Source organism: Globicephala melas, chromosome X (assembly GCF_963455315.2).
Source record: "Globicephala melas chromosome X, mGloMel1.2, whole genome shotgun sequence".
Lineage (NCBI taxonomy): Eukaryota > Metazoa > Chordata > Mammalia > Artiodactyla > Delphinidae > Globicephala > Globicephala melas.
This window is the reverse complement of record NC_083335.1, coordinates 2,510,019-2,536,834: the sequence shown is the minus strand read 5'-3', so window position 1 is coordinate 2,536,834 and position 26,816 is coordinate 2,510,019. Positions and strand designations below refer to the sequence as shown.

The 26,816-nt window shown below is 47.5% G+C and overlaps 1 protein-coding gene across 1 annotated transcript; it reads left to right on the top strand.

Annotated features, from left to right (window-relative positions):
- Positions 1–10: 10 nt before the first annotated feature.
- On the top strand, positions 11–26,816 carry NSDHL (NAD(P) dependent steroid dehydrogenase-like). Its single transcript, XM_030851513.2, has 8 exons — positions 11–247; positions 6,315–6,429; positions 10,021–10,179; positions 16,721–16,867; positions 21,229–21,357; positions 23,677–23,819; positions 24,567–24,669; positions 25,434–26,816. Exons 1-8 carry the CDS (start codon positions 198–200, stop codon positions 25,764–25,766), a joined length of 1,179 nt encoding a protein of 392 aa, XP_030707373.1. The 5' UTR covers positions 11–197; the 3' UTR covers positions 25,767–26,816.

Genomic DNA, 26,816 nt, shown 5'->3' with positions numbered 1-26,816 from the left:
ATCTGAAGAACTCCCGGCGCAGGGCCGGGGGCTGTGCGCTCGCGGCCTGGCCTCATTGGGCAGGATCACGCCGCGAGCGGCGACTGGCTGAGCCAGCACCGAACAGAGCCAATTCCCTTGGTGGAAGAGCCTCGGCAGATTCTCGGCTCACGCGGGCGAGGAGAAAAGGGTGGCTGCAGGCCGCTGGAGCGCTGAGGATGAAGGCTGCGGACGCGCTGGGGACAGCCAGGGGGCCGCCTACGGACGGGTAAGGGTTGCGACCTCGCCCTTGTGTCGGCGACAGGACTGGAAGGGTTGGGTGGGGCGATCCGGCTCGGGGACTCTCTGGTCTGGCCTGAGATTGAGTTAGGGTCAGAGAGGCCAGAGAAGAGCGTCACCTTTCGTGTTGGAGCAGACACTGTACTCACTGGGCAACTGAGACCCGGAGAAGGGAAGGGACGTGCCAAGCCTTGTCGCAGAGGTTCGGACGTCTGGGAGTTAGCGGCCAAATGCAGCTGAGGCTCTTTCTTTGAGCGTGTCCCTTCAAGAGCACCCCCTGCCTCTCAAGTAGGTTCCAAGACAGGATCACTGTAGTTCTCGCCTGGCTTAAAGCAGCCCAGGGAAGTGAGCTGGAGGCCTGGGAGCGGACTTGGAAGGGAGTGAAGCAGATATGAGCGTGAGAGGGAGCAGGTCATCAAAATATATTCTTTTTGGCACCCAAACACTCCAGGTGGATAGCGAGGGGCATTGCAGGCGGAGACACCTCGTAAGCAAAGTCACAGGAGTTTTGCAAGTGTGAGACCTGCCTGGAGAATTACAACGGGACGTGTGCTCTCAGCCCTTACCTGCTTCCCCTCTGGGCAGGGGACAGAGCATAAGTTTCTCAGGCTGAGAAAGCCTGAGGTTTACTGACATTCATTAAACGACAGTGTTCACCGACCTTCTGCCCTTTACCCTCTTCCTCTTTGAGCATAAACCAGGTCCAAAACCTTGCAGTCATATTTGACTCTTTTCGTGCCCCCTTCCCATTAACCAGCCTCCAAGTTCTATCCATTTTCCCCCTTAAATGCCGTTTCTTTTCTCTTTCTCACCTCTGCTGCTCGCTCCTCTCCCACTTCAGGCCTTCAGCAGCAGCCTCCCTATGAGTACAAGCCAGACAGCCAGCCCCCCTGTTTGACTCACGCCTCCAGGGCCTTAGAACTTGGCTTAGGGATCTCCTCCCCGCCTGGGTTTACCCTCATCGGAAGTCAAAGGCACTTCTGCAATGTTCTGCTAAGCCTGACTCCCACCCCAGATGCTGGACTCCCTGAATGTCTGTGCTGTGCAAGGTTCTGTTTGGCAATGGCCTTGTGAATGAGGGAATGTATGAGTGAGTGAGCTGACACCAGGGTGCTTTTTCACAACTTTTTGACAAGTTATAGCTCCCCTTTTACCCCTGGGGCTTCTTTCAGCCCTACAGCAACTCTGAAGTCTGTGGGAAGGATCGCTGCTCTACAGATGAGGCCTCTTACACCAGCCGCAGCAGCACAGTTCAACCCATACTCTCCATTCCAGGGTCCTTGCTGGCCCTCCAGGGGCTCACAGCCTGGCGGGCCAGGACAGATGTGGCGGGGAGAAAGCCTAAAGCTGTGTGCTATGTTAGAATGAGAAGAGAAACCTGTTCTGAGGAAGCTGCTAACCTTGCCCGGGGAGGAGGAGGAGGTTTCGCAGAGGGGACAGCTGAGCAGAGCAGCTCACCATGGAGAGGACAGGGAGAATATTCCAGGTGGAGGGAACAGCATAAGCTAAAGCTCTCAGGCTGGCTTTGTCAGTGGCCACCACAAATTCAAAATCAGGGCCTTTCTGTGTCCTAAAAGTCAGTAGACCAGCAGAGAGATGAATGACTGACAGAAGCACAGAGACACCTCAGATCCATGAAAGGACAAGACTGAGCTGATTGAGACTTTTGGGGAAGTGCTGGGAAGCCTTGGATGTTGTTGGCGTCGTTCTTCCACAGACTAGGGTATCGAGCTCGTGGTGGCCACAGTTTAGCTTCCTGCACTGAGTCTGTGGACAGCAGCAGGCCAGGCCCCAACTACCCCAACACACCCCTCTGAGCTGCTCTGGATTTCCGCTTCACAAAGAGCCTGGTCTCCCACGTTCGCAAAGGAAGGAACACTTGTCTCTATCTGGTTCGAAATGGACAGACTATCCCGTCCTTTTGTCCCCAGGACTCACTAGCTGGAGACTCTCCCCAGCAGGAAGACGGTGATGGGCTCACTCCCTTCTCCCGGTATCTAATCCTATCAGTGACCTTCCTCCCCCTTGCCCAGAAGTGGAGCCAGGCGCTTGGGTTTCCCTGATAGAAGATGGTTCTCTTCCTAGATTCTTTTTAGCCTAAGGCCTTGTCCCAGTGTGTATAGAGGAACAAGGGCATACGTACTGGTTTTAATTCAGACACCTATCATTTTAAAGGAAAAAGACTTGAGGCTTCTGATGTGTGAACCTTAGAACGTTGCTCTTTGGGGTCTTATTTTCTCACTTACAGCTGTTCGTGTGAGTGTATGTGTGGTACAATAGACAGAACTGAAAATTTACCATTTTAACCATTTTGAGTGTACAGTTCAGTGGCATTAAGTGCGTTCACATTGTCGTGCAACCATCACCACCATCCGTCTCCAGAACTCTTTTCATCTCGTAGAACTGAAACTCTATATGTACTAAGCATCACTTCCCGATTCTCCCACTTCTCCCAGCCCCTGGCACCCTCCCTTCTACTTTCTGTGTCTATGAATTTGACTACTCTAGGGACCTCATGTAAGTAGAATCATATAGTATTTGTCCTTTTGTGTCTGGCTTCTTTCACTTAGTATAATGTCTCCAAGGTTCTTATTTCACTTAGCTTAAGTTCATCCATGTTGTAGCATGTGTCAGAATGTCCCTTCTTTTCATTTTTATTTTATTGTTGTAAGAACACTTAAGATGAGATCCACCATATTAATAAATGTTTGAATGTACAATAGGTACAACACACGTCTAGAGCTTACTCATCTTGCTTAACTGAAACTCTCTGCCCGTTGATCAGTAACTCCCCCTTTCCCCCTCCCCCAGTCCCTGGCAACCACCGTTCCACTCTTTGATTCTGTGAGTTTGATTACTTTAGGTCCCTCATATAAGTGGAATCATGCAGTATTTGTCCTTCTGTGACTGGCTTATTTCACTTAGCATAATGTTCTCAAAGTTCATCCATGTCTCATATAGTGGAATCTCCTTTTTTAAGGCTTAATAGTATTCCGTTGTGTGTATATACCACATTTTTTTTATCTATTCATCCATCAATGAACACTTAGGTTGTTTGCATGTTGGCTGTTGTGAATAGTGCTGCAATGAGCTTAGGAGTACCCATATCTCTTCAAGATTCTGGCTTCAACTCTTTTGAATATATACCCAGAATTGGAATTGCTGGATCATATGGTGGTTTGGTGGTTCTATTTGAATTTTTAAGGAACCTCCATACTGTTTTCTACAGTAGCTGTATCGTTTTTCCATTCCCGCCAACGGTATACAAAGGTTCCAGTTTCTCCACATCCTTGCCAACACTTATCTTTTGACTTTTTGATAACAGCCATCCTGACAGGGGTGAAGTGGTATCTCATTGAAGTTTTGTTTTACATTTCCCTGATGATTAATGACATTGAGCATTTTTTCATGTACCTGTTGGCCATCTGTATGTCTTCTCTGGAGAGATGTCTATTCAAGTCCTAAGCTCATTTTCTAATCAGGTTATTAGTTTGGGTTGGATTTTTTTTTCTTTTCTTTTTTAGCTATTGATTTGAAGTTCCTAATACAGTCTGGAGATTAACTCTTTATTAGATACAAGTTTTGCAGATATTTTCTCCCATTCCATAGTTGCCAGAATTTCCTTCGTTTTTAAGGCTGAATAATATTCCATTTTATCTGTTTATCCATCAACGGACACTTGACTTGCTTCCACCTTTTGGCTGCGGTTCATAGTGCTGCCATGAACATGCGTGTACAAATATCTGTTCAAATCCCTGCTTTCAGTTTTTTGGAGTATGTACCCAGATGTGGAATTGCTTGATTCTACGGTCATTCTATGTTTAATATTTTTAGGAACCACCATACTGTTTCCCACAGCAGCTGCACCATTTTACGTTCCCACCAACAGTGAACAAGGGTTCCAGTTTCTTTACATCCTTGTCAACACTTGTTATTTTCTGTTTTCTGGGTTTTTTTGATAATAGCCATCCTAACAGGTATGAGGTGATTGCCCACTGTGGTTTTGATTTGCATTTCCCTGACGATTAGGGAGGTTGAGCATACTTGCATGTGCTCATTGGTCATCTGTAAAGTATATCTTTTTTAGAGAAATGTCTGTTAAATCACAACTCTTCTTGGTGTTCATTTGGACGTGAACATATATCACATGGGGGATTTAGGTTGCAGGGGAGGGGGGCTGCCAGTGGGATCTGATTCATTCCCTAGGCTAGACCTGGGTACCCAGCCTCTACAGACCACTAAAATATCAGCAAAATTCTTACCTGGCTTAAAGTATTTACAAACTTTAAAATAATTTGTATATAATTTGAGACAAATTAGATTTGATTTTGTTTTTGTTTTTAAAGAGGCTGGTTTGCTGAGAATTGTATATGCATTACTTGAAAGTTATGTTATGGATCCAGGCTCCCTCCGCAAGCCCTGGGGGAGGATCCTTCCTGCCTCTGCCAGCTTCTGGGGGTTCCAGGTGTCCCTGGGCTTGTGACCACAGCACTCCAAATGCTGTCTGCCCTCTCATTTCCTCATGCTTCCCTGAGTATCAGGAGAGATTGAGTAAGAAACCAGCAGTGGGTATTGGTGAGTGTAACACCACCAGAAAAATAACAAACCCATTTGCCCCCAGTGAAGCTCCTGCATCTTAGATGGGGGTGTCTGTGTGTACGCGGTTGAAAGCAGAAAGCATGGGTGCGTACACACACCATGTATTCATGAGTCCAGTGGACGTGTGAGGGCCAAGATGTAGTGGTGAGCAAGACAGACAGGACCTCTAGGCACACTGTTTGCTAGGCCTTGGTGCAAGTGCCCAGATCCTTGTTCCCTGGCAGATGCACATTGAACCAAATGGATAAAATGTTCGCCAGCCACATCTGTTTAGGGAGAACAGATGACAGGGCCATCTGCCGACACAAAGAGGATTATGGTGTACAAGGCAGACGGGATAGGCCTAGAGCTACAGGTGAACTTCACTTATTCGTTGGTGTGCTTTCTAAAAAGTTCTGTGAAAAATGAAGTTTTGAAATATATTTCCTAATAACTTCCATTGTGGTCGCAGAAATGTGTCCCCAAAATGGCTCCATCAGACATTGAGGACCCTAACATCCATTTCCAGGCCACAAAATCAGCTCCTACAGGGACACGTGGCAGAGTGTGTGTGTGTGTGTGTGTGTGTGTGATCGGGCTGCCTGCCTGCCACCTCCTCACTGAAGAGCATTCTCTGAATCTAGCCTTTTGCAAGCAGTTAGACTTTCTTTGTCATGGATTTTGCCACCCGCCGGTGTTAGGGGATCTGTGACTTAGGTAGATTGACCACTGCCAAGAAAGCAGATCAAGACCTAATGCACTGTAACCCCAAAGTGAACGGCTTCTCTTTGTTTGCGGTTCAGTGGTTTGGTCTTGTTGTGGGACTTTATCACCTGATATGCTTTGCTACTGTCTCCTGGTTATGAACTGCTGGGTCCCCACCACACTCTGGCCACTTCCCGAGGGTTTCCGGTGGCCCCAGACACTCTGAGTTCTATATGTGGGCAGGGTGGCTTTAATTCCACCAACAAGGAGAGCTCTGTCTCTTCTTACTCTTCCTCCTCACAGCATCCCATGCCCTGGCACCATGGGGATGAGCAGATTGATACGCTTTCTGACAGTGCGAGGACTGCAACCTGGCCTCCCCGGGTCTGTGCGTTTTCCCACTGCGCTGCCACAGTCTACTAGTCTACTGATCGACTCGAGAGAAATAGACAATAATTGAAGTGCTGTGGGAAAAGCTGTGATGTTAGACATATTCTTTTCATTGTAACTGATGGATGAGATTATTTAACTGGCTTCCTGTTCTGCCTGGAGCCAAATATACAGTGAGTTATGGGCCCAGTCAGGCCCTTCTCTGAGGGCAGCCTGCATCACAGGAATGTTCGCTGAGTGCTTCATCCAGCAGCTGAAGCTGTGGTTGAGCTCTTTGTGAAAACTCCATGTGTGCGTGTGCAGGGGGGCATCCACACAGAACACTAATAACTAAAAGATGGTTCAGTTTATATAACATGTCTGTCTCTAAATATGTCTTTAAGGACCGAAAAGTTGACTGCAGACAGGGCCAAATTTGTAGCTGAAATGGAACAAGCAGCTGGTGAGCCAGTGCGAGACCAGGGCACATGGACACATTTGACAGAAGACATTCCAAAAGTGAGTACGAAAAGGGTTAACCAAAACCAGGTAAGGGGAAAGTCGAACACATACATACCAACAAGACATTGATACATAGCTATGGGTTAAAAATCGTATTTGGTTCATTTATTAAATCAATCAATGTTGAGTATTGTTTCTTTATAGAAGATATATATCTTTATTTAAGGCACCAGTTACTTACTGCTGTGTAACAAACTCTGTCAGAATGTAGCGGTTTAAAACAACACCCATTTCTTTGTTCACGATTCTACAGGTTGGGCTCGGCCCAGCAGGGGGCAGGGGTTCCTTGGTGGGTCTCCCCTGGGCTTGCTGTCACAGCCGCTATCATGGGGACCCTGAGGTGTATGTTCCAGGCAGCCTCACACACATGGCAGTAACTGCTGGCTGTCAGCTGGGTGCCTCGGTTTGCCTTCACGTGGCCTCCAGCAGGTTAGACTGTGCTTCTGGGTAGAATGGCAGAAGCCTTTCCAGGGCCAACAAGGGCGGTAGCAAGGCCTCCTAAAGTCTAGCGTCGCAAGTGTCAGAAGGGACTTGAAGGAATTGTCAGGCCTCTTGGAGATTTTTCCACAAAGATCTGCAAAGAGTGGGTTGGATTCACTTTTGCTGAACGAACACTTCAGAAATGAAATCACACCAAGGTAAAAAATGTGTTTATATCAAATGTTAGTAAATTAGGGATTCCCAGGAGGTTGCCAGAGGTCAGCAGATCACCCTGGTTTTAGTGTACAGCTCAGAGTAAGGTCTTCTCTCTGCCTCTGTAGTTGAGCGTTAATCTGAGATTCTAGCGCTCAGACAAACCACCAGAGCTCCTTGCCGTCTGTAGCTCATTATTTGTGTGAACCAGGACTTTACTCAGCAACCAGAAACAATCCGGATTCGGATGGTTGTTCGTTCTCATTGATTGACTTTATAGGGAGTAAAAGTTACACAAAGTACTACAATAGAAAGAACACTTTCACCCTAACTTATATATACATTCTGTGTAAGACTTCTCTGAGAAAATGGCCCACGGCTAAAGACAAGGGAAAACAGAAAAGGATGGAATAAACCCAGTGACCTGGAGCATTCTCTTTTCTCAAGATCATATTGCAATGAAATAGTATGTCTAGATGGCTTTCTTTCCTATTCTTTTTTTTTTTGCGGTACGCGGGCCTCTCACTGTTGTGGCCTCTCCCATTGCGGAGCACAGGCTCTGGACGCTCAGGCTCAGCGGCCATGGCTCACGGGCCCAGCCGCTCCGCGGCATGTGGGATCTTCCCGGACCGGGGCACGAACCCACGTCCCCCGCATCGGCAGGCGGACTCTCAACCACTGCGCCACCAGGGAAGCCCCTCTTTCCTTTTCCTATTCTTAAAACTGTCTCCAAGATGTCAATTTTATAACTCCCGGCAGTACCCCATTCTTGAGTCTCGCTACCTGTTTCCAGTGTGGAGTCTCATTCTTACTTGTTAGTGCATATTCCTTCTGTCTGCTGGGCCCACTTGCCCCGTGCCATCTTTCATGGCCATGAAAAGTTAAGTGGTTATTTCACATGATCTCCTGTAACCGAATACCATGGTTCCATCCCACATCTGACTTCTCTGGGGTAAATGCCAGCTCTGTTCTCATCATTACAAAACTCTCTGTGGCACAGCTGCTGACCCACGCTTCCCAGGCAATATTGGTGCAACATTTCAATATCATAAAAAAATCCACGTCACTGTCAAAGAGAGGAGTACGGATTGCTCACATTTAAAATCGTGAAACGAGATTGCACTAGACATAGTAGCAAGGTTATTTGATTTGTTTTTAATTAGACCATATCAGCCTTTTGAAACAACTGTAACTAGAGATTGCAGATAATATAAACAAGAGACTCTGAAATCCTTTGGGATGCCCTTAGACATGTCTAGTTCAGACCCTCTTTGGGCTCAGGCAGATTTTTACTAAACCAAGAAAAAATAGCTTGGGAAGCAAGGATGCTCAGAGTTATTCTAAAAAAATGCATTTGCCTGTGCAGCTGACTTGGGGGGGAACGGGAGGATAAGGGATTGCCGAAAGGGGGATCGAGTGGGATTTGTGTAATTTCATTTGCCTATGCCCTGGGGGTGTGTTAGAAATTTTAGTAAAGGTACAAATAATGTAGTGTGCTGTGATTACATGTATATGGCAGTAACTGAAGCATAGACGAGAATGGGCTTAAAAGATAATCTGGTGCGGGGGGTGGCACAGTGAGGCTGACTCTGTCAGGAGATTACAAATGCCTGAACAAATGATGCTAAAGCTACGGAGCCATCTACAGAGGGCCTGGTGGACTCCACTAACAATACCACTCCAGATGGGATGACAGGTTGAGAGGGGTAGAGCCGTAGAAGAGGCTCTGGCACCCCTGCAGTCTCCTGCATGTCTCAGTTATATAGGCATTTAAGGCATACATAGCAGGTTGGTTGGTTGGTTTTTTAATCAGGAGCAGAATTTCTTTACGATCTCTACTTCATCCCCAACTTTGATTTACTGTACATGAGCTCAGGGAAGAATGGGGGTTTGTCATCTTAAGGAAGCCCAGATATGGTTTTACAAAGACCCCAGGGAGGAGGGATATACCAGGGCCTCCATCTGGGCCCCTTGTAGCCAGCTTCATCAGCGTACACCAGCTACAGTTTTGCATCGACTCCCTGGAGTCAGAATATTCAAGTGCCTGCATGTGGTGCACTGTCCTTCCTTTATCCCCAATTACCAGAGTTGGACTTTAGCCAAGAGTGCATGTGTTGCAGAAACTGAAATGTAAACACCATAGCTCTCCCCTAATTTTTCAACAACTTCCTCAGAGCTCAGAGAAGGGGAAGCAAAGCCCTGGGCCTGGCTGATGAACAGCTCACCCATCCTCCCTGCAACCCCACCAGGAGATCCCATCAGACAAAAGCACAGTCTTACATGGATGTGCTAAGGCGAGAAGGGGTTAGGTGACGAGTCCTAAGCCACACAGCCAGCCCTATAGTGGTTGGGGAACAAAGGGGGCTGACTTTGCCCTGTAAGTAGAAGTAAGAAGACTCTGTAAGAAGTAAGAAGACTCTGCTTTCTCCTTTCTGATATTTTAAGTGCACACTGTCAGTTGAGTGGGTGGCACGTTTTGATTTGTTCTGGTTTTCCATTCATGTGTGTGGTTGGTCGGTTGGTTGGTTTGCTTTTTGCCTTAGAAGTGCCCATGGATCAGCTATTGGGAACAAGAAGGTGTCACTTTTTTTTTTTTTTTTTGCCACACTGTGCAGCTTGTGAGATCTTAGATCCCCGACCAGGGATTGAACCTGGGCCACGGCAGTGAAAGCACCGAGTCATAAGCACTGGACCGCCAGGGAACTCCCCTCAGGTCATCCAGTCTCACCAAAGTCTGCCTCAGTATCATTTGCTATCCTGCCTCTCCTGATCCCAGGAGAGAAGGTTGGCATTGGTGATAGGACACCAGAATTATATGAAGCTTCCAACTTGGCTCAAGAACAGTTTCAAACTAAGAGATGGACCTGCCATCGTAGTGGCTCATGGTCTGTGAGTCCAGGCTCTTAATAGTTCTCAGCACACCCGTACCCCACTGCCATCCCTCCCTTTCTGCAGGCCATGAAATGCACAGTGATCGGAGGCTCTGGGTTCCTGGGGCAGCACATGGTGGAGCAGCTGCTGGCAAGAGGCTACGCTGTCAACGTATTTGACATTCGGCAAGGGTTCGACGATCCCCGCGTGCAGTTCTTCCTGGGCGACCTCTGCAGCCAACAGGTAACAGACCACCCAGCCTTGCCGATTGCCCCAGGCCCCTGAAGGGAGACTACCAGACTTACGCTGCTCAGAGGCCAGCCAAGTTGTTGTTTCTAAAACAAAAGTTTTTTTGAAAAATTGTAAAGTTATAGGAAAGAATTTAACACACACCCACATTGTTACTAGTGAGAATGAGTAACTGTCATCTCTGTCACTACTACTCCACTCTGCCCTGGTAGTTCGAAGGCAAGTGTAGCCAATACATAAATGAGTGGGTGTAGCTGAGTAGCAATAAAACTTTATTTACAAAAAGTTGTCCGCAGGCCATAGTGTGCCGACTGTAGCCCCAGAGTGTATATCCAAAAGTGCAATTGCTGGAGTTTTTTTTTTTAATTGAGATATAATTCACATTCCATAAATTTCACATTTCTAAAGTGTACAATTCAGTGGTTGTTAGTCTGTTCACAAAGTGATGCGTCCCTCACCGCTATGTAATTCCAGAACATTGTCACCACCCAAAAAGGAAACCCCAGGCCTGCTAGCAGTCATTCCCCGTTTCCTGTCCTCCCCACCGCCGCCAGCCCTTGGCAACCATACATCTCCCATCTCTATTCTGGACACTTCACATAAGTGGAATCATAATATTTGTCGTTTTGTGACTGACTTCTTTCCCTTAATGTTTTCAAGATTTAGCCGAGTTATAAGGGTGTTAATATTTTGAATTTTAAGATGTTGCCAAATTGCTCAACAAGGCTGCTTTGTCACTTAAGTTCACAGCAGCCGTGTGGTAGGATCCCCATTGCTCATGTCCTTGCCAGCACTTGGTATTCTTAGACGTTTTGGTATTGCCCTTCTGGAGAGTGTGAAGTGCTACCTCAGTGACGCTTAGTGTCACATGTGCCCCCTGCACGGGTGGCTAGGCGCCACGCCTTTTCCTGACCCTCCTCTGTGAAATGCGTGTCGCTGACCTTCGCTCATTAGTCTTTGGCTTTACCTTGTTCTTCCTAGGGATGTGTAATTCCTTTCTATTTGAGACAGTCCTTCGCATGTTGTATGTATCACAGTGGCTTCCTTCAGCCTGTCACTGGGCTCTTCTTCTCGGCTTTGGCATCATTGGCTATAGTTTGTTTATTTGTTTGTTTTGGATTTTAAGGCTATGGCTTCCCCTGCAGCCCTGTCAAATTCCAGGCTGTCTTCCTTACCCAACCCTCCCCACCTGTGGGCCTGGAGTTGGGGTAGAAGTCTTCCTTGTTCATCATCACTGCTTCTCTCACCCTGACTCGAGCTCCCTCCAGCTTTGAAGGTAATACCAGCAGGCTGTACATACCCTCGTACCCTTCCTTGTGGCCATGATCCACAGCCACCCTCTCCCTTTCCCAGGTGACTCCATCTCATTTCTCAGTGGTTTTAGCTCCTGGCCAAGGTCAACCTCATCGTAATTGTTGGCAAGTTCAGTATTCACACCTATGATCCTGCCAGTACCCTCGCCTTGGCCTCCACTCCCATTGTCATTCCCTAGACCCGGACCTCGGTTGTCCCCAGTAAGTGTGTCCTCTCCGTGATCTCACTTACAGGTGTTGCACTGTGAGCCCCAGCTCCTATCTTTCCAGTTCACAGCCTCTAAGACCTCCACTCTACCAGGTCTGTGACCCACCCAGGCATCTGGCCGTTTCCCACTATCCCGCACCCCATTCAGAGCCTCCCTGCTGTCAAGTCTATGGCTGACTTTCTCCTGCATGATTCTCAGCCCTCATTGTATGTATCAGTCAGAGTTGTCCAGAGAAATAACCAGGGAGACATGGATCGTGGGGGCTGGCAAGTCTGAAATTTGCAGGACAGGCCGGCAGGCTGCAAGCTCAGGCAGTCCTGAGGCAGGTTTTCTTCTTCCTGAAACCACAGCTTTTACTCTTAGGCCTTTCGACTGATTGAATGAAGCCCACCCAGATTATCAAGGACAGTCTCCTTTGATTTCAAGTCAACTGATTGTAGATGTTAACCACAGCTACAGAATATCTTCAGAGCAGCCCCTGGACTAGTGTCTGCTGGAAAAATGGACACATAAACCTCCCCATCATGTTGTACTTCCTGGGTTAAACCCCAGCCCTGGTTAAATCCAGTTCTACCTCCGTGGGGTGTCTCTGTGCAGCCAAACGGGGCTGGAGAAGAAAACACAAGCTTGTTGCCTCTTTCTTCACGGTCGTGCTCTTCAAGCGACCCATGTACCTTCCGGCACCATATCCACAGACCTACACTCTTCACGTGCTTAGCCCTGGAAATGGTCCAGGCACCAGCTAGAGCCCGTGTCTTCTTCCCTGCTTGGTGATTCCTCTAGGGATTCTCCACCCTCTCTCCTTGATCAGCAAGTTGTCCTACCAGATCGCAGCCATCAGCACAGCGTCACCATCTTAAGGAAACAGAACGCCCTGATGCGGCTTTAGCTACTGCCCCACTTTCCCCTTGTGGCAATTTGTTCTCAGCACCTCTGACTGCTTCCCTCCATTGTCTCATAGCAGCACTCCAGCTAGGTCTTCACCTAACAGCCACTGATACAGCCACCAGGGACCTGGAAGCGACCAGATCTGGTGGCCACACCGTGCTTCTCATCTGCCTGGACCCTTCCGCGGCACCTGATAGTTTCTTCACTCACCACCCGCTCGCTTCTCCTCCTGCCTCACCAATTGCCCCTCCTCAGTCTCCTTATCTCTGTAATGTCTAAACTTGGCAGGATCCAGGGCTTATTCCTTAGATCTCTTTTCTCCAAGCACACTTAGCGTCCTGGTGAATCCACTCCGGCTCACAGATTAAATAGTCTAGAAGCTAATAAGCTCCAAGCTTGAGATCTCCAGCCTCGTGTCTGTCCAGCTGCCTGCTGGCTATCTCTCTTTGTGCTGTATCTAAATTCAGCTCCTGGCTCCCTGCTACAAGCCGGCCCCCTCCCCCAGCACAGCCAACCTGCTGCTACTAAAGTCCTCACCATCTTGATAAATGCCCACTCTGTCTTTCGGATTGCTTTGGCCAGAAACTTTAGATTTATCCTTGATTCCTTTCTCTTCCGTACCCTCGATCCCATCCATCACCAAATCTTGTTGACTCCACTCTCAAAGTAGATCTCCAATCCATCAGCTCCTCACCCCTTCCATTACCACCCTGGTCCAAGCCACCACCCTTTTAATGCATAAATCAGACTTCAGGGCTCCTCTGTTCAGAAGCCTCCAGGGGTGTCCAGTCCTATTTATAGCAAACATACAGACCTGAATAATCACCCACAAGAACCTGCGTGATCCGACCTCACCCGCTCCCACACTCCCCCTCATTGCTCCTGTCCAGGTACACTGGCCTCCTTACTGCTTCTCAAACTCACCAACTGAGTTCTTGCCTCAGGACCTTCGCACTCGCTGCTCCTTCTGTCAGGAATGCTCTTTGTGAACCGCAGAGCTTGTTCGGGAAATTCCTGTAAGTCTTTGAGCGCCTTATGCTAAGCATTCAGCCCCTCTGGATCTCCCTTACTCCACTTTGTTTCTGTGTAACACTTGGCACTAGCTGATATACTCTGTGTAAACTTAGGTATCTGTGCCCCCCACCCAGAGAATGGACCCTCCTTGATGGCAGGGATATGGTCTCATTTGATCACTGACATGTCCCCTCAAAGGAGACAGGCTCTTTAGCAAACTTCAGCTCCCCTCCAAACCACTCCCCCACAACTCCCATGCTATCGTTGCCAGTATTTCGCTTCCAGATTTTCTTCACCCTGAAGACGGTGAAGGACGAGGGAGGGATCGACTGAAGTCTCCACTCATCAGCACCTCTCCTATCCCATTTCTCTCTCCCAGGTTCCTTCCTCTTCCTGCTGAAGCATTTCCTGTAGCATTCCCCCCAGCGAATATCTGTACACAGTAAACTCGCTGAGTCCTTTTATGCCCGAAAATGTCTCTGTTTTCCCGTCACTCATGAATGCTAGTTTGGCTGCAGGTGGAATTCTCGTTTCACAATTTTCCCCCCATCGCTCAATCTGAGCATCGTTCCTCTGTAGGTCAGCTGAGTTTTCCTCATGCCTTTTAGGATTTTCTTTTTTGTCCTTTATGGTCTGAATTTTAGTTTTCTTTTTGAACCCCACTCAGCACCTAGTGGGCCTCATTTTGAGAAAATTCTTCAAATATTGACTCTACCCGCATTCTTTCTGGCAGCCTTACTGGACATACAGTAAAGTCTTTCGTTATATTCTACATGTCTCTTAGTCTCTCCTCCATGTGTTCTTTCTCCTTCTGTCTTTGTAATATTTTATAGATTCTCTCTATTCCATATACACTCACAGCCAGGCCTGTTTCATCTGTATCCCCTCCCCACCCTCAGATTATTTTAAAGCCAAACCTAGACATCTTGTCTTTTTTTTTTTGTAAATATTTCAGTATTTGTTACTAAAAGATAAGAATCCTTTGAAAAAACACAACTCCATGACCACACCTAAAACATATTGACAATTGCTTAATTTCTAACCAGTGTTGAGATATCTCTGAATGTCTCGCAATGTTTTTGTATAGTTGTCTTTCCAAATAAGGAACCAAAAAGGTTGAGGAATATTGCAGTCAACTGAAGAGGCAGGACAGGAATGAAATGTTTAAGTCTCTCTTAATTTATAATTTAAAATTATTTTCACCTGTTTCTTTTTACTTTTTTATGTTTTTTTATTTTTTTACTTCTATTTATTTAATTTGTTTGGCCGTGCCACACAGCTCGCGGGATCCTAGTTCCCCGAACAGGGATTGAACCCAGGCCTCCCCGCCGCCCTGCAGCGGAAGCGCAGAGTCCCAACCACTGGGCCGCCAGGGAATTCCCACTTTTTCCTTTTTTAATGTGGCTACTACAAAATTTGAAGTCATATCTGTGCTTTGTATTATATTTCTAGTGGAGTAAAGACTGCATCTGATTCTGGTTTGGTTTTTTTCCGTTGAGGCATCATGGATTGACACCCCAACAGCCATAAGCACACCCGGTGCTCAGATTTTGCTTTCTACACACCACCGCCCATAATAGGAACCCGGGCTTCTTGGGAAAATAGCCTATGCAGGACTCTGGGGCAGGGTAGGTAGCACAAGGTGAGCCTGGAATATTTTCCTAGGACAAAATTAAGGACGTACTCAAAAACTAATGAGAATATGTCAAAAAGACACAGGAACCAATTTGAAGAGCCTCCACTGGCCAAATCTGGGACATTTTGAGCCTCACCAAATATAATAGTAGTGGATTACACAGAGGGAAAGGTACCTTTTTGATGGCCAGAATCGGGCAGCCGTCCCGCTAAGCAAATGATTGGATCAACATCACCAACAATGGGACAGACTGGGTGATGCCCTGAGAAGGTCATAATGTCACTGGTGTGATGTTCTTGCCAAAAGTATTAAATCTAAAAGACTAATCCAAATTGAGGGGGCATTATTGGGACAGTTGGGGAAGCTTGGATAGAGACTAATGATTGCGTAGGAGTATCCTATCTGTTACATTTCTTGCATGCGATGAATGTTTTGTGGTTATTTAGGGGATGTCTTTGTTCTTAGGAGGTGCCTGGTGAAGACTTGAGAGGCTAAGTGGCATGATGTCTACAGCTTACTCTCAAATGGTTTCAAGGAAAAACATCATGTCTACATAGAGAAAATTGTGGCAAAATGCTAATAATCGGTGGATCTAGGCACATAATTCATGGTTGTCTTTCTTTTGGTGATGTTAGTATCTATTGATCATTCCTAGATCTTATTACTCAGTTAAGGTTTCACAAAATGGTGACATGCTATTATTCTCTCTTTATTTCTTAGCTCAAATCTTTGTACCTTGTGCAGATTAAATGCTTGACTCTTTCCCTTTATTTGCCACTTTGCAAAAGGAATTCTTACTCATACTGGGGATCAAATTGTCCCTTCCTTTTTGGCCAGTGGGAGCGTCTTCAAGTTGGCTCTCGAGTCCTTTTAACAGGAATTATTTTCTGGTGCGACAAGGTGTTCCTGGCTCATCTTGTCTGTTTCCTGCCCCAGATCTGCAATCAGCCGTCGATCTCAGGAGCTCTGCTTCCCTGTAGCAATAAATTAAACGCACATGTTTTTGTCTTGGGTTACTGTTTTATGTCTAGTTTCACGGAAAGGAATGCTGCTGTGTATTGGGTATTTACACTGTCTTTTCATATGATTCATAATGTGTATCTATGGGCTCATCTTCCCCAGGAGCTTTAACTGCAGGTGCCCTGAATTGTACCCCACCCACCCACCACCCATGAGGCGCAAAGGCAAAGATGCTGCCTTTCTCTGGATCCCACAGGCTTCTCATGCCCCAAACCAGTTTTTATTTGGGCCCAGGTAATGGGGAGGGGGGTGGTTAAAGGGACAATATGGTTTCTGTGCCGTGTACTTATGTGTTGTTTGACTCTTTTACAGTGAGAATGTATTTCTGTGTTGATTGTAGAATTATTAAAGGGCAAGACACCTACATGCCCCAGATTGGAGAGTGGTAATGTGAGGAGGATGTTTACTTGTCTAAAGCAGGAGGGATTTTTTTTTGTCTTTGTTTGCTTCTCCAGGATCTGTACCCAGCTCTGAAAGGTGTAAGCACAGTCTTCCACTGCGCATCGCCCCCACCATCCAGTAACAACAAGGAACTCTTTTACAGAGTGAATTACGTTGGCACCAAGAATGTCATTGAAACTTGCAAAGAGGCTGGGGTTCAGGTAAGGGGAAAGCTGGAATGAGTGCTGTCGGGAGCGTGTGATGGCCCTTTCCAAGTGTGTGGGGACCAGGGCTCTTGTTCTCTTCCTGTGCTTAGCCAGGCTTGCTTCCTAAAGTGTGAAGAGCCTAGAAATTCAGCCCTAGGACCTGCTGAGCATCTGAACAGACCATCTGAGGACCCTAAGCTTTATTAGTCTTGGTTAAAGAGCTACACAATTTAGAAATTGCTTGTATTTTTTTATTGTGGCTTAAATATATATATATATAATGTAAATATATATAAAACATAAAATTTACCATTTTAAGCATTTTTAAGTGTACAGTTCACTGGCATTAAGCACATTCACATTGCTGTACAAGCACCGCCATCATCCGTCTCCAGAACTTTTGCATCATCCTAAGCTGAAACCTGTACCAATTAAACACTAACCCTCTCCTCCCCTCGCCCCTGGCGCCCACCATTCTGCTTCCTGTCACTGTGAATTTGACTCTAGGGGCCTCATAGAAGTGGCATCAAACAACATGTGGCCGTTCGTGTCTGACTTACTTTACTTAGTGTAACATCTTCAGGGTTCGTCTGTGCTGTAGCAGGTGTCAGAACACCAGGGCTGTTTCCAGGTTTTGACACGGGGAGGGGTAAGGGTAAACTGGGACGAAGCGAGAGAGTGACATGGACATATATACATATATATATATATACACATATATACACTACCAAACGTGGAATAGATAGCTAGTGGGAAGCAGCCGCATAGCACAGGGAGCTCAGCTCGGTGCTTTGTGACCACTGAGAGGGGTGGGATAGGGATGGTGGGAGGGAGGGAGATGCAAGAGGGAGGAGATATGGGAACATATGTATGTGTATAACTGATTCACTTTGTTATAAAGCTGAAACTAACACACCATTGTAAAGCAATTATACTCCAATAAAAACGTTAAAAAAAAAAAAAGTTTGTAGGGGACTTCCCTGGCAGTCCAGTGGTTAAGACTCTGTGTATCCACTGCAGGGGGTGTGGGTTCAATCCCTGGTTGGGAACTAAGATCCCGCATTCTGTGCAGCGTGGCCAAAAGAAAAGAAAAGAAAGAAAATCTAAAACTTTGTAAAAATAATATCATGTTGAATATATCTTCCTGCAACTTGCTTTTTTTTTTTTTTTGCAGTACGCAGGCCTCTCACTGTTGTGGCCTCTCCCGTTGCGGAGCACAGGCTCCGGACGCGCAGGCTCAGAGGCCATGGCTCACGGGCCCAGCCGCTCCGCGGTATGTGGGATCTTCCCGGACCGGGGCACGAACCCGTGTCCCCTGCATCGGCAGGCAGACTCTCAACCACTGCGCCACCAGGGAAGCCCCCAACTTGCTTTTTTTCCCCAACGTTATGTTTTTGAGATTTCTCCATCTTGATATACATAGCTCTGGTATATTCACTGAAGTGGCAGGATTGCTCAGTGGGTAACAGTGCAGGAAGTGTTTTTTTTAATGTAGTATTTAGGGAATGTCTCTCAATAGAGCAATCAAAAGATTGGTTACTGTGCTTTTCTTTTCAGAGATTTAAAGTGTTACTTCCCACATTTAAATCCTTAATCCACCAGGAATTTATGTCCGTATATGTTCTGAAGTAGACAGAGGATGTTTTGGTGCTCAGCAGCATGTGTTATACGATCCATCCTTTCCCCGCTGTTCAGCGCCCTATGCAGCACATCTGTGCGGGCCTGTTCCCGGCTCTCAAACTCTCTTGGCCCCTGTGCCCTGCCTTAGGATGAACCTCAGTATCTAGTGTAGGACAAGTCACTCCCCCAACCATGTTCTTCAGAATTTGCTTGTCTACCCTCAGAATGGGAGAAAATATTTGCAAGCGAAGCAACTGACAAAGGATTAATCTCTCAAATATAGAAGCAGCTCATGCAGCTCAATATCAAAAATAAACCAACTCAACCCCAAAATGGGCAGAAGACCTAAACAGACATTTCTCCAAAGAAGATACACAGATTGCCAACAAACACAGGAAAGGATGCTCAACATCACTAATCATTAGAGAAATGCAAATCAAAACTACAATGAGGAATCACCTCACACCAGTCAGAATGGCCATCATCAAAAAATCTACAAACAATAAATGCTAGAGAGGGTGTGGAGAAAAGGGAACACTCTTGCACTGTTGGAGGGAATGTAAATTGTTACAGCCACTATGGAGAACAGTATGGAGGTTCCTTAAAACACTAAAAATAGAGCTCCCATACGACCCAGCAATCCCACTCCTGGGCATAAACCCTGAGAAAACCATAATTCAAAAAGAGTCATGGGGCTTCCCTGGTGGCACAGTGGTTGAGAATCCGCCTGCCAATGCAGGGGACATGGGTTCGAGCCCTGGTTCTGGGAAGATCCCACATGCCATGGAGCACCTAAGCCCGTGTGCCACAACTACTGAGCCTGCATGCTGCAACTACTGAAACCGCGCCTAGAGCCTGTGCTCCACAACAAGAGAAGCCACCACAGAGAAGCCTGCGCACCACAGTGAAGAGTAGCCCCTGCTCACCGCAACTAGAGAAAGCCCGCACACAGCAACGAAGACCCAATACAGCCAAAAATAAATAAATGAAATGAAAAAAAAAAAGAGTCATGTACCACAATGTTCATAGCAGCTCTGTTTACAATAGCCAGGACGTGGAAGCAACCTAAGTGTCCATTGACAGATGAATGGATAAAGAAGATGTGGCACATATATACAATGGAATAGTACTCAGCCATAAAAAGAAACGAAATTGAGTTATTTGTAGTGAGGTGGGTGGACCTAGAGTCTGTCATACAGAGTGAACTAAGTCAGAAGGAGAAAAACAAATACCGTATGCTAACACATATATATGGATTTTTTTAAAAAAATGGTTGTGAAGAACCTAGGGGTGGGACAGGAATAAAGACGCAGACGTAGAGAATGGACTTGAGGACATGGGGAGGAGGAAGGGTTAGCTGGGACAAAGTGAGAGAGCGGCATGGATTTATATATACTACCAAATTTAAAACAGCTAGCTAGTGGGAAGCAGTCACATAGCACAGGGAGATCAGCTCGGTGCTTTGTGACCACCTGGAGGGGTGGGATAGGGAGGGTGGGAGGGAGGGAGACGCAAGAGGGAAGCGATGTGGAAACATATGTATATGTATAACTGATTCACTTTGTTATAAAGCAGAAACTAACACACCATTGTAAAACAATTATACTCCAATAAAGATGTTTAAAAATTGAAAATATTTTATAAAATTTAAAAAAAAAAGAATTTGTGTATTCTTAGCCCTTTGCTCGTATACATTTTAGAACCAGCTTGTCGAGTTCCTTGATAAAACCTGTTGGAAATGTTACTGTAATTGCCTCAAACCTAAAGGTAATTTGGGAGAGAATTGATATCTTTCAAATATTGAGTCTCCGTATCCATAAATACGTACATAATATGTCTATTTATCTCTTTAATGTCTTTCAATAGAGCTTTATACTTTACTTCATAAAGGTTTTGTACATCTTTTGTTAAATTTATTCCATGTACCTTGCTTTTGGTGGTTGAAATATCTTTCACATGACATTTTCAACTGCTACTGTGTAGGGGCACAGTTAATTTTTGTATATCGATTTTGTACTCAGCAACTTTGCTGAACTCTAATATTTTCTGTATATTCGTAGTGCTTTGTATGTAGACATTTGCAACACCTGTAAGTGGCAATAGTTTTGTTTCTTCTTTTCAAATCATTATACTTTGTTGTTTCCCTTATCCTACCATGCTGGCTAGAACTTCCAGGACCTTGTTGAATAAAAGTGATAAAGATGTGATTCGAGCTAATGGTGTTCAGTTTAGGATGGGCTGCCCTTAACCAGGTAGCTGGAAGCTACGAACCCTCGTAAGAAAGCAGCTTCCTTTCAAATAGCATTTCGCCAGTGGACATGTGCACGTGCCCATTCGTGTGTGCTGACGTGCCAAGGTTGGGATCAGAATCACCAGGGTCTTTTGCAGACAGGCATCTCCCTCGAAGTTTGTGGGCTATCCTTCCCCCATGGAGAATCACTCCCATAGTGAGATACCATGAATAATGGAAGTCTGTTCTATCCCTTGGTTGTGATGAGAGGGGGGAATATGTGAAATTCACTGTCTTAGAGTGTGATACCATAATGTGTCTCAAATCCCCATACCTGCAAAAGATGGTGATCTTTGCATTATTTTAAGAAGGCCTGAAAAGGGAAGGCATCATAGCAAAGAATCTGTATGGGGCGAGGGTTGTGAGCACGTCCCATTTGATTCTCTTTCCTACCTGACCATCGTGATGTTTAAACAGCGATCGTTCCTGACTCATTTTTTTTAAATCTTCTGTTCTCCTCTGCCAGAAACTCATTTTAACCAGCAGTGCCAGTGTCATCTTTGAGGGTGTCGACATCAAAAATGGAACCGAAGACCTCCCTTATGCCAGGAAACCCATTGACTACTACACGGAGACGAAGATCTTACAGGAGAGAGTACGTACCTGAGAACTGGTTGAGTGAGTGACAAACGAGGTCCATGAACGTCTACAGAATTTAGATTCTTAAGAAGAATGTTTATGAACATAGGAAGTTAGTATTCTGATGCCTAATATGCAAATTGGGCAGTAAAATCTGTGGATGGAATTCAATTTCAAGGATAATAACAGAAAAAATAATAACATAATAGCTTAATGTGGCCAGACGCTACTCTGTATTTTACGAGGAGCTGCCTCATTTAAACTTCGCAATGACCCCATAAGGCAGGTACTGTTACCGTCACCAGGTTACAGAGGAGGACAGTTGGTGCAGAGAGATTCGGAAGCTCCCTGAGGTCGCGCAGCTCTAGAGCCTGCACTCAACATGTATACCATGCGAGTTTACTGAACTGCTCCAGCAATCAGATAATTTATGATGACCCAAAGTGGGAGGCAGAACTCAGGCTAAACACTCAAGTGTGTTTTGATTTGAACACACCTTCCTAGTGGCACTCTTGCACCCTCTGTCCTTTTTTTTTTTTTTTGAAATTAAACAATGGAAGGCTCTTGCTTTATTTTAAGGAAAAGTACTTTTCCACTTGGCAAGCCAGCTTCACCAGGGAGCACCTGGTTGTAGCAGCAGTCTGGGCCAAGTAGCAGAGACTGTGACAGTAGCCAGCTCCGGGACTAACGTCCAGGAGAATATTACCCTGAGGACACCCGATACTGTAGGCCATAGATGCTCATCGGCCACAGGCAGCTCACCTTAGCCAGGCAGCTGTGAGTTTGCCTCTCCCAGCTGTTGGCAGCGGGCCACGCCTACTGAGGTTTTCTTTCGCAGCCGGTATGTATGGAACCAGAGCTTAACGCCAGATTGGCCAGAGTCCCCCTGCGTGGCCTGAGTGTCAGCCGCCTCCCATCTGTTTGCTATTACTCCAACCCAGAAAGTCCCCAAAGACCTCATCTGCCGGGAGACCCAAGGGCTTCCCGGTGCAGCGCATGGAGGCCTAGCTTTTGCAAGCTCCAGTCCTGGGTCTGCCCGCCTGCTCCTTGGAGCACAGAGAGCCTCACGTAGCTCCCACCTGCTCAGACTTGACCCGAGGAGCGCTAAAGCTTCCACTGGGCCCCGTGCACCCTCCGCCAGCGCTCCTGGGTCTCCCACCCCCTGGGCTCAGGTGCTGCAAGTGGCAGCTGTGGTTCAGACCATCGTCGTGTCACTTGCACTGACTCTTGGGTGCTCTGCTGGAAATGAGCTCAGCCTGTAAACGCCTCTGGCAGTAACTGTGCTGGAGCCTCCAGTTGGCGGCAGATGTCAAGCTGCTGCCGGCTTTCAAACGTGCTGACAGATAATAGATGGAGTGTGGTGTTATCTAGGACTCCCAGAGCTTTCTCCTCTTTAGTAACAGAGATGAGCCTCGGCTAGAGGGCATTTGAAGGCTTATTTAGTCATTTCCTCTGCCCCTGTGGGGACCAGGGCCTGGTGGGGGGAGGGGAGAGGCAGCTCCACCTTTGGGTAACTCGGATCATTGTGAACACAGTCAACAAGTGGCTTAAGCTCACTGGACCGAAACGTGAATGAGGATTTTGCCACCACGGAGTAGAAATCCTAGGTGAGGTGGGCCATCTCGTTTCAGCAGCACACAGCCTTGGCAGTAGTACCATCGTGGTCCCCATTTTTAACAACAACCTATCTGATCCTTTGGGAAGTTTTGTTCCCTTTGAGACAAAACTTGTTTCTCTGTACTTGAAGCCCTTAAGTTCTAGCTTGTACATTAAGCCACACAGAACATGGCTCTGAGGATTCACCCGACATGTTGGTCCATCTGTTTAGCTACTGAGTTGCTGCCCTGTTTCTCCCAGACCTTCTCCCTTCTCAGCCCCTTCTTCCAGCCCAGTTGGCTTCATCAGAGTCCCTTCCTAGGAGGTGGTACTCAGTTCTGACCACAACAGCCCAGGACTGGTGGAAACATACAGTTGGCACATGGAACTTAAGTCAGGAGCCGGTTTGGTGGCAGCAGCCTTACTGAAGGCCCCCAGCTAACTCATTAACTGGATCTCTCAGATATTTTCCACAAACTGCTGCATTCATGCATTTTAGTGTTTAAACCCCAACCCAGGCCTTTCTGTTAGATTCTACTGGTTTCGACCCAGCTGTCTCCTGTGTTTTCAGATTTGGGTGTTGGAGTGGGGAAAGGGATACAGAAGTAGTCCCGAATTATAAGTGTCACTGACGTGAGTCTGTAGCCCGGGACAGTGGGCGGCATCCATGCCCCTGTGCAAGGTCCTGTTCCCTGGGGAGCATGTCTGCAGCCCACATGGTCCCTCTGCTCTCCCGCAGGCGGTACTGGGTGCCAACGATCCTGGCCAGAATTTCATAACCACAGCCATCCGCCCTCATGGCATTTTTGGCCCAAGGGACCCCCAGTTGGTCCCCATTCTCATCGAGGCGGCCAGGAAAGGCAAGATGAAGTTCATGATCGGGTAAGTTGCTGCTCTCCTCCCCGCACCCCCCGCCCTGGACACAGTCGGCTCTTGCCTTACGTGGCCTTCTCTGCTGCCCGCTGCTCATTTCCTGGGGCTGCCACAACAAATGAGGCTTAGAACGACAGAAATGGATTCACTCCCAGTGATGGAGGCCAGGACTCCAAAATCCAGGTGTGGGCAGGGTTGGCCCCACTGGAGGCTCTGAGGGAGAGTCTGTTCCAGGCCTGTCTCCCAGTCTCAGGTGGCTGCCAGCAACCCTTGGCGTCCCTTGGCTTGTAGACCCGTCACTTCAGTCTCTGCCTACATCTTCATGTGACGTTCTTTTCTCTGTGTGTCTGTACCCAAACGTCCCTCCTCTTATAAGGACACCAGTCATTGGGTTTAAGGCCCACCCTACACTAGTGTGACATTATCTAAACTAATTACATATTCAAAGACCTTATCTCCAGATAAGGTCATAGTCCCAAGTTCCAGGGAGACATGGATTGTGGCAGGACACTCTTCTGCCCCATGAACCCTCTCAGGCAGGGCATGGGACTTGCAGATTCATTGGTGGGCCCTTAAATATCCCACTGGCCCTGAGGGCCTAGGAGCCCTGGCCTCCTGCCCATCTTCAACTGTTACGGATGCCCAGGTGTGCCAGGGGCTGGCATTGCCAAGGCGGGTCCTGGCCCTGGGTCCACGTGCAGGGGCTCTACCAGGTTCTCCCCCGGCGCAGGGAACCCATTCCTTGTGCACATGCAGGAACGGGGAGAACTTGGTGGACTTCACCTTCGTGGAAAACGTGGTCCACGGACACATCCTGGCTGCAGAGCACCTCTCCAGAGACACAGCCTTGGGTGGGAAGGTAAGGCACCTGCTTCTTCCTACTTCTACCTGCTCGGCAGCAGCTGGCCCACCATTTCCTGCCCCTGTGTGTCCGCCTGCCTTCACAATTCTCCTCCCAGTGATTGGACCCACTGGCAAGTGGCTTCTGTGACCCTGCATCCTGGCAAAGCCGCTCTAGGATCCCACTGGGCCACGGTTGAGCCCCTCTGGTGGGGTGAGGTCAGCTCTCACGCAGAGATGAGAGAGCACACGCGGGCTCCTTTCACTCCCACTCCTAGGGCCCCCGTCTTCTTTGTTTCTCACTCCGACCTTTGGAATCCCCCGTATTTGGGCTCATTTTTTTCTCCTGGGCCTCTGCCATTTTCCCCCTCCTGTAACTCTCAGTGTGGCGGGGGTATGGTGGGTATGGCTTTTAGTTTATACCAAAGACAGCACGTTTCAGAAATGTCATATGACCCGTTTGTTGCATCTGAAGATAAGATGATTTACTGCATTTACCGTGATTAACACAATTATTAAATTAACAAACGTACCTTCCCAAGTGCAATCTAAGCTTCCCTTGAAATCCTGTCATCGCCTGAAAGCTGCCTGCAGCCTGCGGCCTGTGTAGGCTTAATAACCGCCTCACTTTCGAGCTGCCTTGCAAAGGAACTGGGGCGGGCAGGCAGGGAGTGGCCACTGGTTTCTCAAAATATTGGTCCTGGCTGAGCTCCAAGCTCCAAGCATGGCCTGCCGCCCCATCCTGCTGGGGAGCAGTTCCTAACTTCTCCTTCCCCCCTGCAGGCTTTTCACATCACCAACGATGAGCCCATCCCTTTCTGGACTTTCCTGTCCCGCATCCTGACAGGCCTCAATTACGAGGCCCCCAAGTACCACATCCCCTACTGGGTGGCCTACTACCTGGCCCTCCTGCTGTCCCTCCTGGTGACGGTAATCAGTCCCATAGCCCAGCTTCAGCCCACTTTCACGCCCATGCGGGTCGCGCTGGCTGGCACGTTCCATTACTACAGCTGTGAGAAAGCCAAAAAGGTCATGGGCTACCGGCCGCTGGTCAGCATGGATGACGCCGTGGACAGGACGGTGCGGAGCTTTCGCCACCTGCGGAAGGTGGAGTGAGGCGGCCTGGAGCCCGGGCCCTTCCACGCACTCCCCAGCCGATAACTCTCTCCTCGCAGTGAGTTTCTTCTGAGCTTAGGTCTCCTCCGGCTGGTTCTGCGAGGGCACACCCACCCTTCTGTGACTCCGAGGGTGGCGAAAGCAGCAGACGTTTCTTCTTCGTAGGACTGGATTTAGATTTCTTAAAATAGGGCAGCTTCCTGGTTTTCTGTTTTGTATTCTCTCCCTCTCCCCCACCCGCTTCCTCCTGGGTTCCTTATTCCAGTGACCTTGTAAACAATCAAAGAAGCCTAGGGAAGAAACAAGCCATCTGCTGATCGAGGAGGGGGTCCTAGACTTATTTCCATGCAGACTGTTCAAGGAGCCACAGATGACAGATACCCTAGAGAAAAGCAGAAGTTCTAAACACATGGTGAGGCTTCAAGTGTACATTTTAAATAGACACAGAGTTTGGAGCAAAAACTTTTAAAAAGCTTGAATAACTGTAAACCCCCCAAATCCCTGGGGAGAAGAGCGACCAGTTGCTCATCTCCTTGCATGCTCCCAAGTTCTCTCTCAGGTGCAGCTGGTGTGCCTGCCTGCAGTATTTTTTCATACAGCATTCTTTCATGGGCGCCTTTCTCTTTACCCACAGAGCCCTGTGTCCTTTTAATGGCAAGGTGGTGGTCTGCCCGAGTGGCATGCCGTTTGAAGCTGTTTAGCACCTCTCCTAACATGGGACATTGGGCAGGTTGACAGTAAGCCGTGGAAAAGGTCAGAGAGAAGAGTACCCCCTTTATCTGCTTGGAGTTTGGGCAGAAACAGCACGAGATGATGCAGAAAGGGCTACTTCCCTGCGGCTCACGCCCATAGAACCCTTCAGGCCAGTTTCTGACAGTCATAGCACATATAGTGATTCAGCATTCTTTACTTTCTGGTGCTCTGCTTACAGAATCTGGTTTCTTCTCAGACTCATTGAAATGTAACGTTAAAGACTTCTGTTTGCTTCTCTGCCTTTGTGCAAGGGTGGGGAGACAGCTGGGGAGACTGGAATAAAGTGAAGGTATTGTA